Source organism: Nicotiana attenuata, unplaced genomic scaffold (assembly GCF_001879085.1).
Source record: "Nicotiana attenuata strain UT unplaced genomic scaffold, NIATTr2, whole genome shotgun sequence".
Classification (NCBI taxonomy): Eukaryota; Viridiplantae; Streptophyta; class Magnoliopsida; order Solanales; family Solanaceae; genus Nicotiana; species Nicotiana attenuata.
In genome coordinates, this window is record NW_017671607.1 from 146,368 (window position 1) to 158,061 (window position 11,694).

An 11,694-nucleotide genomic window follows, 5' to 3' on the forward strand; every position below is an offset into this window, starting at 1 on the left:
TAGCCTTTTAGCATAGTAGAGCCTTTTAGATTACACTTTACAAAAATTAATTAACTAATTTATAACAATAAACTTACAAAAGTAACAAATTAATATATGTTATAAAATTAACTCCAAAATCGACCCTGGAACCCATACATAATTATTCAGTCCAATACTAAACATAATTAATGATTTAATTTATTAAGCTAACAAAATTATAAAAATATTGAAATTGACACACATAATAATTAAGGATAACTCGGTGCTACCGGGCCTCAAAAATCAAGCCATAATTATTCATATTATTCAGTTCAATATTAAACATAATTAATTATGTAATTTATTAAACTAACAAAATTGTAAAAATATTGAAATTGACACACATAATAATTAAGGATAACTCGGTGCTACCGGGCCTCAAAAATCGAGCCTGGAACCCATACATAATTATTCAGTCCATTATTAAACATAATTAATTATTTAATTTATTAAGCTAATAATATTCTAAAAATATTGAAATTGACACGCATAATAATTAAGGATAAGTCGGTGCTACCGGGCCTCAAAAATCAAGCCTGGAACCCATACTTAATTATGCAGTCCGATGCAAGAATTTTTAATTTAATTTAATTTTTAATTTAAAAATGTTGGAAATGACACACATAATAATTAAGGATAGCTTGATGCTACCGGACCTCAAAAATTGAGCCTGGAACACATACGTAATTATTCAGTCCAGTACTAAACATAATTAATTATTTAATTTATTAAACTAACACACACAATAAATTTTGTTTAAATTATAGTAGACGACATGGCCTTTCCTCCGCCTGCGCATCTTGGACCTGCCGAGGATCAGCTATTAGTGCTGCAGGGCGACCATAGGTCCTCCTTTGTATGGGAGGGACAGCTATCGGAGCAGCCTCTCCGCCCCAGGAGACCCGACGATTTGTGGGAGTTCATCGCAGAGCATCTTTTCCATGGCCGCATAGTCGAGCGCCTACAGGCTACGGGCTTCTATACGATTTTTGAGCTTGGACGGATGCAGCTCGATTGGTCTCTCATCATGGCGTTGGTAGAGCGGTGGCGACCGGAGACGCATACTTTTCACTTGCCCACCGGAGAGGCCACCATCACGCTGGAGGATGTTCAGGTTTTTTACGGGCTGCGCGTAGATGGACGGGCCGTGGCACTGCCCCAGTACATTAGAGGGATGAGGCGTGCCCAGTTTTTGGATATGATGGGGGAGTTTACTAGTTTTAGACCAGAGGGTGGCGCTGGGGGCAGTCGCGTTCTTTTGTCAGCCATTAGAGATCAGATAGTGTTTTTGCACCCAGACATTACTGGCGAGACGGAGGATCTTTGGATTGATAGGTACACGCGGTTGGCGTTGCTCCTGCTATTCGGGTGTGTCTTGTTCCCGGACATTTCGGGGAGTAGAGTGAGTATGCGCTTTCTCCATCATCTCCAACAGCTGGATGAGTTACCCCAGTACAGCTGGGGTGCTGCTGTTCTGGTATACCTGTATAGGAGCATGTGCCGGGCGAGCATGGGCCCAGCGGTGGATATATGTGGTTTTCTGCCCCTCCTACAGGTGACAAAATTTTCGAATACTCTGTTCATTACTCTGAATTCTATATCGTAAAATGACTCATAAATTTTACATCAACCTTTTCTCTTAGGTTTGGGACTGGCAGCGGATCATGCCGTTGCAGCCACCTCTACCACCACTTCGGCCTGGTGAGGCTTATCAGTTTCTCCCTCTAGCTGTCAGGTGGATTCTCCGGTGTGGGAACTACCGAGGGAGCGATGCTCATCATAATCTCCCCCTTGTCAGGGGTGTGTTAGATATGTTAGTGGACGGACAGGTAAAAATGTACCTACACTTGCTTGTTTTAAATTGAGTTGTATCGCGCGTACTCACTTTTATGTTATTATTTGGTAGTTCATCTGGACGCCATACAGCGTCGAGTTGGTTGCTCAGCTGCCCGCTTGTTGCTCAGTCGACCGGCTGCTTTGGAGCACCTCTGTCCCAATGATCTTCTTCGATCACGTTGAGTATCATGCCACAAAGCGTGTGCTTCGACAGTTTCACCGTCCCCAGCCTATACCGAGGGAGCCTGGATGGGAGGCTACACACTATCAGCGGGACGACCGTGCCAGCATGGACCAGCGGTATATGGGATGGCCACAACAGCAGATAGTTTATTGGGAGGAGCGAGTTGAGCGTATTCCGCCACCACCTACATTTACCCAGGAGGCCACTATTCATCTGTATACTGAGTGGTACCGCCGTCACACCCGACTGATGATCGGGAACCCCATTCATGTACTTGACGAGCGCTGCAGACCGTATCTCGGGAGGCTCGAGGCACTGGTATGTTTTTGTGGCTTATTAATATCTTATAATTTGGATATAGCGTTATTTAATTAATATTTTAAATGTTTCACAGGCTATTGGGCATCATCACCTCTACCAGTTGGGACAGCAGATGCAGCGGCGTGCCGACATCCCTGAAGTGGTTGAATATGGCCGGCAGGTGGCACAGTTGGCTCGTCGGACACTGTTGCAGGCGAGAGATGCCGCGAGGTTGGACCACGAGGCTCAGTACGCGGCTCCAGAGGCCTACCATCGGGGTAGGGGTGTCTCGCGAGGCAGGGGTAGGGCACGAGGGAGGGGTGCCCCACGAGGCAGAGGTGCCCCACGGGATCGCGGGGGTCGTGGGAGACGGCGAGGAGGTGGTCCCCAGCAATGGGGCGGTGAAGCACCTGTAGACCCACATGCTGAGGGACAGGATGAGGACTTTGGAGTTGAGGCGCTTGGAGATGATCAGCAGGGTTATATACCTCAGGCAGATGAACCTTCCAGCAGCTTGCGTTCTTACAGCCTTCAGCTATCTCTGCCAGCATTGCAGGTCACCCCGTCAGGAGCATTATCGATCACGGGTACATTCGACGGGGATGTAGAGTAGTACTTCGCATGCCCATCTACCGCAGCTGAGGATCGGCCGACCCGGGACGTGGATGGCTGGCGCAGGTTGAGTTATCCCTCATCCCCGGCAGTTCATGCGGATCTACCACAGGCGGCGGTATATTTGTATTAGTTTAATATTTCAATTTGTTTTCTTTTCCTTAATGAGCTGCCATTAATTAATTTTTGCTTTCTTATGCAGTCTTCGTCCCAGCCCATCTTTGAGGACACTACATGCGGTGATGAGCACACCACGGATGCATATACCCAGGAGGCCGACGAGACCACGGTGAGAAAATATTTTTTTACTTAACACAAAAATCAAAATAATACATTTTCACGGGCTAAGATTACTTCTTGTTTTGTAGGTTGCTGACGGCCCGACGGCTATTCTTCCGATCCTGCCAGCTGTAGTGTCGATGCTGCTGCACATCCTCACATAAAGAGGCGGCTTGATGATGATGATCCAGATAGTGTGCCCGGGCGACAGGGGATGCGACTTAGGCCAGCAGCAACACTGAAGCACACATGCTGCGGCACTCACTGATTTACTTATGTATTAACTTTGTGTAAATAGTGCTTTATGTAAATAATGGTAACAATTATCTTTTAATAATAATTTTATTTTAATTGCGTTTGAACAGCAATTTTACTTAAACAGTACAACTCAAACACAAACCTTACAAACCTAACACAAAAACAAACAGTAGAACTAATGAAAGCACTTGACAAAGGAAACATGAAGATACACTACAACACTCAACACGTAAATGCCATTGCTTAGTTACGACCGCCTAGTATTCTTTGCTTCATCCTCTCGAGCTTTTTTTCCAATTTTTTTTCTCTTCTTCCACCTCCTTGATCTTCGCCTTCAACTCTTCAATTTCTTGCTTCGATTGGCGCTCTCTGTTCCACTGCCCCGTACACACATCTTGAAGATGATACAACTTGTCTTTGTAGTATTTCTGCTCACATGGTTCATCAACCCATACCTTAAAATTGCATATAGATACGTCGTTTTGCCTATAAAACTTGTTCATACACGCCCAGTAGTGGCGTCCAGCTTCTTCACATTCATTGTACATCATGCTTTTGATTTCACGGTCGCACTTTGGGCAACGAAGGGGTCGTTGAGACATTTCTTAAAGAGAAGTTTGATTTTATGGAAAATCTCGATTAAAGGGTGTTGTTAAGCGCAGAAAGTAACTCGAATGCGCTCGTTATTTATAGGCAAGATTTCAGATTGATCGTAGTATTATACTGCGAATTACATATTAAATTTTTATGAAAAAATAGGGTTTTCACATGATTGTCAGCTCTTTCAGAATGACATGACAACTCAACAAAACGTAGTATAATACTGCGAATTACATATTAAATTTATCTGACACGAAACAGGGTTTTCACATGGTTTTCAGCTTTTTCAGAACGACATGACAACTCAACAACGTAGTATTATACTAAGATTTACATATTTAATTTTTCTAAAAAAAATTCTGTTTTCAGATGGTGTTCAGCCTTTTCAGAACGACATAACAACTCAACAAAACGTAGTATTATACCACGATTAACATTTTAAATTTCTCTGACACGAAATAGAGTTTTCACATGTTTTTTAGCCTTTTCAGAACGACATGACAACTCAACAAAACGTATGTATTATACCACGCTTTACATATAATTTTCTTAAAATTTTTTTAGTTTGGAGTTCTTTAGCAACAATAATAACTTGTATATTTGAACAATTCTATGAAGAAAATACATTATGTATTTAATGACAACAACTCTACTATAACAACATTTTTATTGGAACAGAATTTGAACAACAATTTTATTTGAACATGACAACACAAAGACAAACATGGCAAATCGAAAGATACAAACAGTAGAACTAATAAAAACACATGACAAGGGAAACATAAAAATACACTACTACGCTTATCACGTACAAGCCACTGTTTAATCACGACCGCGTACTACAATTTGCTCCAACCACTCGAGTTGTTCTTCCAGCTTTTTTCCTCTTCTTCTACCTCGTTGAGTTTGGCCTTCAGTGCCTCAATTTCATCGTTGGTTCGGCGCTCGCGTACCGCTTGGCTTGTACAAGTGCAATGAAGGTCATAAATTCTTTCTTTGTAGTACTCCTGGTTACATGGTTCATCCATCCAAACCTCAAATTCACATGTAGGCTTGCCGGGTAGCTCGTCAAGCTTGTTCTTACATGCCCAGTAGCGGCGTCCACCATCTGGCCACCATTTGTACAAACTACATTTTTCTCCGCAGTAGCACCTTGGGACATAAACGTTTTGTTCAGACATTTCTTATAGAGAAACTTTGGTTATTTTTAAGCGAAGAATATTAGTAGCATGCGACCGTTATTTATATTCAAGATTTCACACAAAGCGTAGTATTGTACTGCAATTTACATATTAAATTATTCTGATAAAAAAATAGGGTTTTCACATGGTTTTCAACTTTTTCAGAACGACGTGACAACTCAACAAAACGTAGTATTATACTGAGATTTACATATTTAATTTTTCTGCAAAAAAAAAAAAAGCTTTTTCTTCAATCATTCAAGCTTTTGAACCACGCTTTACAGCTTTTTGAGAATGACAAGACAATTGATAAAACACATTATTGTACCACGCTTTACATATTTAATTTATTTTTTAATTACGAATTTTTTTTAAACCTACATTCTTGGTCATGTTACTAACACAAAAAAGTTCAATATTGTAACAACNACACGAAACAGGGTTTTCACATGATTGTCAGCTCTTTCAGAACGACATGACAACTCAACAAAACGTAGTATTATACTGCGAATTACATATTAAATTTTTCTTACACGAAACAGGGTTTTCACATGGTTTTCAACTTTTTCAGAATGACATGACAACTCAACAAAACGTAGTATTATACTGCGATTTCATATTTAATTATTCTGATAAAAAAACAGGGTTTTCACGTGGTTTTCAGCTTTTTCAGAACGACATGACAACTCAACAAAACGTAGTATTATACTGCAAATTACATATTAAATTTCTCTGCAAAAAAACAAGCTTTTTCTTCATTCATTCAAGCTTTTGAACCACGCTTTACAGCTTTTTAAGAACGACTTTGTAATTGATAAAATACATTATTGTACCACGCTTTACATATTTAATTTATTTTTTAACGAAATTTTTTTTTATACCACATTCTTGGTCATGTTTACTAACACTCATACCTCAATATTTGAACAACCATATCAAAATATAACGTTAAAAAATAAGATGTAACAAGATTGTGGAAATTTATTGTATTTCATATATATTGAAACAAACACAACTACAGACATGTATTACAAAAAATAATACCAAAATAAAAGACTAGGGGTATCCTTGATAGATGGGTACATTGGACGAACTTGCACCAGGATTACCACCGCCACGCATACCACCTGAAGGACATTTACGACGGTTGTGTCCTGTTTGCGAGCATATGCCACATTTACGCGCATAAACGGACTCACCAACATCCATTTGGTTCCGTATACGTGTTCTCTTTTGCACTTGAAGATTGCGCAAATAGTCCTTGTTACATACCATCTTAAAAGGTTCCGGCGGCCAATAATGCTCAGCACCTAATGGATGCAACTTCCCACTATACGTGTCTACGTATGCAGCAACATTGTATTGCCTATCAATATAGTTTGTTGCCCCATAACCAACTTGTTGAAAGCACTTCAACGCATGTTCGCACGGCATGTGGTAAATGGTCCATTTCCCACATGAACATAACCTTCTATTTTCATTCACCGTCTGTAGATTATTCCCACGGTGTCCGTTGATAGCGGTCTTAACTTCAAAAATACCCCGTTCATGATCGTACTGAAAAAATGAATGTCACTGTGCTCGCCTCCTGGACCTTTCAAATCTTCTCATGGGTATTGGCATAATTCAACACCCCTGTCCACCAATGCCGATGCAGCTGCATGCCTTTCAACAAACCTCTCCGCACTCTGTTTGAATGTCATGCGGACCATGGCAGTGACAGGCAGTCCACGGACAGACTTCAACAAGCCATTGAATGACTCCGACACGTTTGTAGTGAGGGCTCCCCATCGTCTGCCGCCATCAGCATGCAATGTCCACATGTGAAGCTCATGTTGCATCAACCAAGTATAGGCTCATGGATCTATCTGCCGGATCGCTTCCATGCGCCTCGTGAATTTGCACTGCTGGTGCTCAGTTGCAGCCATCCACATTAAGTCATGCAAGGCCTTGTCAGGAAATTTCTTCTGGAAATTGGCCTTCAGGTGCCTCACACAGTAACGGTGGTATGCATATGGTTCATGCCATTCAGGCAAGTGACGTACAGAACTTAAAATACCACCATGCCGATCAGATATTAGACAAATACCTGAACGCTGTTTGACAACGTGCTGCTTCAAGTGGTTCAAAAAAAGCGTCCACGTCTCTTCACTTTCGTTGGAACAAATGGCAAAAGCTAGTGGAAATATTTGTCTGTTGGTATCTACTGCAACTGCAATCAAAAGCTTAATATCATACTTTCCATAGATATGAGTACCGTCTATGGAAATTACAGGACGACAATGCACAAAACCATCAATTGCTGGTTTAAATGACCAAAACACATAGTTGAAAATATATTCCGGACTCAGCTCATGCCTCCATTCAACAACAGTCCCGGGGTTAAAGTGTTGCAGTGCGGCCATGTACCTGGGCAGATTTGAAAAAGACTTATCCCAGTCGCCATAAATAAGTTCAAAGGCACGTTTGCGACCGAGATATGCCTTTCTTTTGGTTATAGTACAACTACTCTGTGGACGGCTGTAATATACTCTTTAATCTTGAACCTAATGGACACTTCCAAAAATGGAATCAAGACAAGGGAAATCAAGTCCACATCCAAGTTGAAGTGATTCTCATTGAATGTGTCCATTTCACATATGTGCTCGCTAATAAATTTATCCACTTTCCACAAACCTGATTTCTTCTTGGTGGCACGCAGCATCCAGTGACAACCCATAAACCACCTACGGCATACAGCCTTGTATTTCTCCGTAGTTGACTCACTTACCGTCATCTCACGACACTCTCTTATACTGTAGATTTTTACAGCCCTAATTAGGCGAGCTTTATCGGGGAAATACATGCCCTTTGACAAAACAGCTGGTCTAGACTCATCCCACATCGCTGACCGTAATTCATCATCATCCCTTGTGAGGGCATCCACGTTAGGCATGCTTGGCAAATTATCAAGGTAGGGAATATTCCGCTCATGAAATGGCACATGGGACTCGTACACTCTTGGTCTAGCGGGAGGTGGAGGAACATGCTCCCTCGTCAGCTCAGGTTCAACATTCACTTCCTCATCATCATCATCACCCTCATCATGGAAGGGTGTGTCATCCCCAGACTCATCCGCATTGTTGTCATAATCACTATCATCCTCCTGACTCTGCGCATCTGCCAAATCACGAGTAAATACGTTGTCTATGGGCAACTGTGTGAGGTCAGGAGCTTCAAGAAGCTCGTTTTCACTGCACAAAAAGAACAAAAAGATAAGTTACCCAAAACTCAGGAAAAATACTTTAGATATAGCTATATCACTTTACTTACAAATCGTATTGTCTTGACATTTCATGATGGATGTTTTCATGTTGGTGATGACTCCCGGATGGACCACTGTGGTCCAATACTCCAGCTCTACGCATATTCCAACTAGGGGCGGGGTCATAACTTGTAAAATTCATATCCGGACGGTACCCCATATAAAAAATATGAGTGTTAATACAAATCCAATTAAAACATAAAAAAAAACATCACTAAAGCGTAGTAAAATTGAAGTTTACTAGTCGTCTTGTTGATTATATAAAGTCGTAGCATTATTTTGTGGCTGCTCATTTGCCGGTGGTGACAAGTTTAAATCAAGGCAAGCTCTTTCATCAGCAATCTGTCCGGCAAAAACTGCTCCAGAATAACCACCCGATGACTGAGGGTTATCCCTGCTATGCACGCCCTCATTACTTGGAACGTCTTCCACCTTGACGTACATTTCTAATAATTTTATTACAATAAATTCCCTGTATTCATCCAGAATCCGCAAAAAATCTCTAAGAGTTTCATCATCCTCGATGTTAAACTCAAAATAATAAGCAAACTCATGCGGAGTCACTGAATACGGAAATCTACCGGTTACTTTAAGGTTACCGAACGCCTCCGCTCACTCATTTTTTTACGTAACAACGATACCAATGTATCGTACTCCATAGTAAGCGGCAATTTAACATGACATTGTGGAGGTGAGCTATACCTCACAGAGTTATTCTCCACCACAACCTCACCCCCCAATAGAGTGAAACCCTTATTTTTGGCACTTCAGACATTGTAAAAAAATGATTGATAAGGAGAAGAGAGAATGATGAACGTATGTTTGAAGTTAAGTATTGAATGAATTTTCATAAAATTGAAACACCTATAAATAAGGCAAATCCGAGCTTGGGGTGCAGAATTTTTTAAAGGAATTCGCAGTATTATACTGTATTTTATGTATTTGAATTATTGTTATATCAGTTAATTACTATTTGTGGGGCCAAAAATCAGTAAAAAGGGCTTTTCGCAGTATTATACTGCGAATTATCCTAATTCGCAGTATAATACTGAGAAATGCCTTCTGAAAAAATAGTTGGGCCCATTTTTAAGTATTTCGCAGTATAATACTGAGAATTACTAAAAAAGATATTTTTTTAAATAATTCTCAGTATAATACTGCGAATTGCTTTAACGGCTAAATTTCCGTTAAAGCAATTCACAGTATTAAACTGCGAATTACCTATTAATGTAATTTTTTTTTAACATTAAAAATATGCTTTTTGTACAAAAAAACATCAAAAAAGTTTCGGACTCATAAGATGTGTGAGGTCATAATCTTCCCCATACATAGAAAATAAATATAGTAGAAACAATAATAAGCTTTGGAAATTACAAAGAGTTTGATGTACCTGTGCTCCTCAATTCTAGCGATTTGACTTAACCAAAGAATGTCATAAAAGTGGTTCAAGTTACATCTTTTGAAGGCATCAGACAATATAGTACAACTAATAATTTCTTTTAAAAGAAAAAGAACAACAACAAAAAATAAAGGAAATTTCAGGATGCATTTAGCAAAAAGGCTTGATGCATCTGTACTTCTCAAGTTCTCCAGTAATTGTCTTTTTCCTATAAATAAAAGTAGGGGTCCACTCTTTAAGGCAAGGAACAAAGTAACCCAACTTCATTGTTTAAGCCATCTAAAAAAAAAAAAAAAAAAAAAACTCATTTCCTGTTGGTCTTCTTCTTTAGCTCACTTCGTCTTTCCATACTACCAAAATGCCTCCCAAAAGAAATGACGAGAACTGGTTTCAAAGGAACCCAAACCGAAGATCAATTCCTGAAAAAGGGATTCATTTTAATGAAGAAGATGGAATTTGGGATCAGTTCATAGCTCAACTCATCCAAGATTACCAGTGGGAAGAAATTTCACACCCACCTGGTGATTTTTGCCTTGAGCTAGTCTTGGAATTTTACCAAAACATCAACTCAGTCACAAATATTTCCACGGTGAAAGGAAGACCTATTAATTTTTCTGCTGAAGCTTTTAATGGTCTTTATTTTCTTGAAGAGGTTGATGACAGAGAAACAATGCTTTTTCTAGAAAATCCAAATTGGGATTTGGTGGAGTCAGAGTTATGTCCAAGAGGAGCAACTTGGGCATATAATTCTGAAGGGCAAAAAAGTAAACTTCTTCGCAAGAATATTGGCTACTGTGCTAGGCCAATCTTGAGCTTTATTGGCAGTAGGTGCAGTAGGTAGGAGTGGCAAACGGGCGGGTCGGGTCGGATATGGTTTGGGTCGAAAACGGGTAAAGAAAAAAAGATCAATTATCCGACCCGACTCATATTTAATATAGATAAAAAACGGGTTAAACGGCGGATAATATGAGTTACCCATATTACCCATAACTTCTTGTATATGATCACTTTTGAGATAATTCTTACTCTCCCCAATTTGAGGAACCTCCAATTTGAGGCTTTACAAATGTAAAAGTTAGACCATTGGTTATCTATTGGTTACTCATTGGTTATCCATTTTCTAAATGGATAATATGGTTCTTATCCATATTTTACCCATTTTTTAAAAGTTCATTATCCAACCCATGTTTTAGTGGATAATATGAGTGGTTAACTATTTTCTTTGAACCATTTTGCCACCTCTAACAGTAGCTTACTCCCAAACTCACATCAATATGACATCTACATGCCAAGAGTAGCATTGCTCTATGCTATATGCATGAAAAAGCCTCTGAATGTGGGTAGATTCATAAACACCCACATGATTAATTGTAGAAATGATCCTAATGTCAGAAGTTTATGGTACCCATCTACCATAACTTTACTTTGTAAAATAAATGGTGTCCGCCCTAGCCCAAGAATGGTTGTCTACAGGTATTCCAAATGCATTAATAAATCATTTTGGAATAGAATGGACAGAGTGGAAGGACCAAGAGGACAGGAACCAGTGCCGGAGGCTAGAAGCCAACATGAAAGAAGTGTCCGACACCAAATTGGGCAATTAACCGAGCAATTCGCAAGGATGAATTTGAGCTTTGATAATATGGAGCAGAGATTTGGGAATTTGGAAGGAAGAATTGATCGGGGATTTCAAAGAGTGGAGCATATACAGATGCAAGAC

The 11,694-nt window shown here is 40.0% G+C and overlaps 1 protein-coding gene across 1 annotated transcript; it reads left to right on the forward strand.

The window, feature by feature from the left end:
* The first annotated feature begins 796 nt into the window (after positions 1 to 796).
* On the forward strand, positions 797 to 2,954 carry LOC109209248 (serine/threonine-protein phosphatase 7 long form homolog). Its single transcript, XM_019372477.1, has 4 exons — positions 797 to 1,576; positions 1,665 to 1,850; positions 1,928 to 2,359; positions 2,436 to 2,954. Exons 1-4 carry the CDS (start codon positions 797 to 799, stop codon positions 2,952 to 2,954), a joined length of 1,917 nt encoding a protein of 638 aa, XP_019228022.1.
* The last annotated feature ends 8,740 nt before the right edge of the window (positions 2,955 to 11,694 follow it).

What these genes read in the sequence shown, in the direction of transcription:
- LOC109209248 (XM_019372477.1), top strand. Translation starts at nt 797, where the DNA reads ATGGCCTTTCCTCCGCCTGCGCATCTTGGACCTGCCGAGGATCAGCTA. An exon ending in ATATGTTAGTGGACGGACAG is followed by an intron (nt 1,851 to 1,927) that starts GTAAAAATGTAC and finishes ATTATTTGGTAG; the next exon opens with TTCATCTGGACGCCATACAG. An exon ending in TCGGGAGGCTCGAGGCACTG is followed by an intron (nt 2,360 to 2,435) that starts GTATGTTTTTGT and finishes AATGTTTCACAG; the next exon opens with GCTATTGGGCATCATCACCT.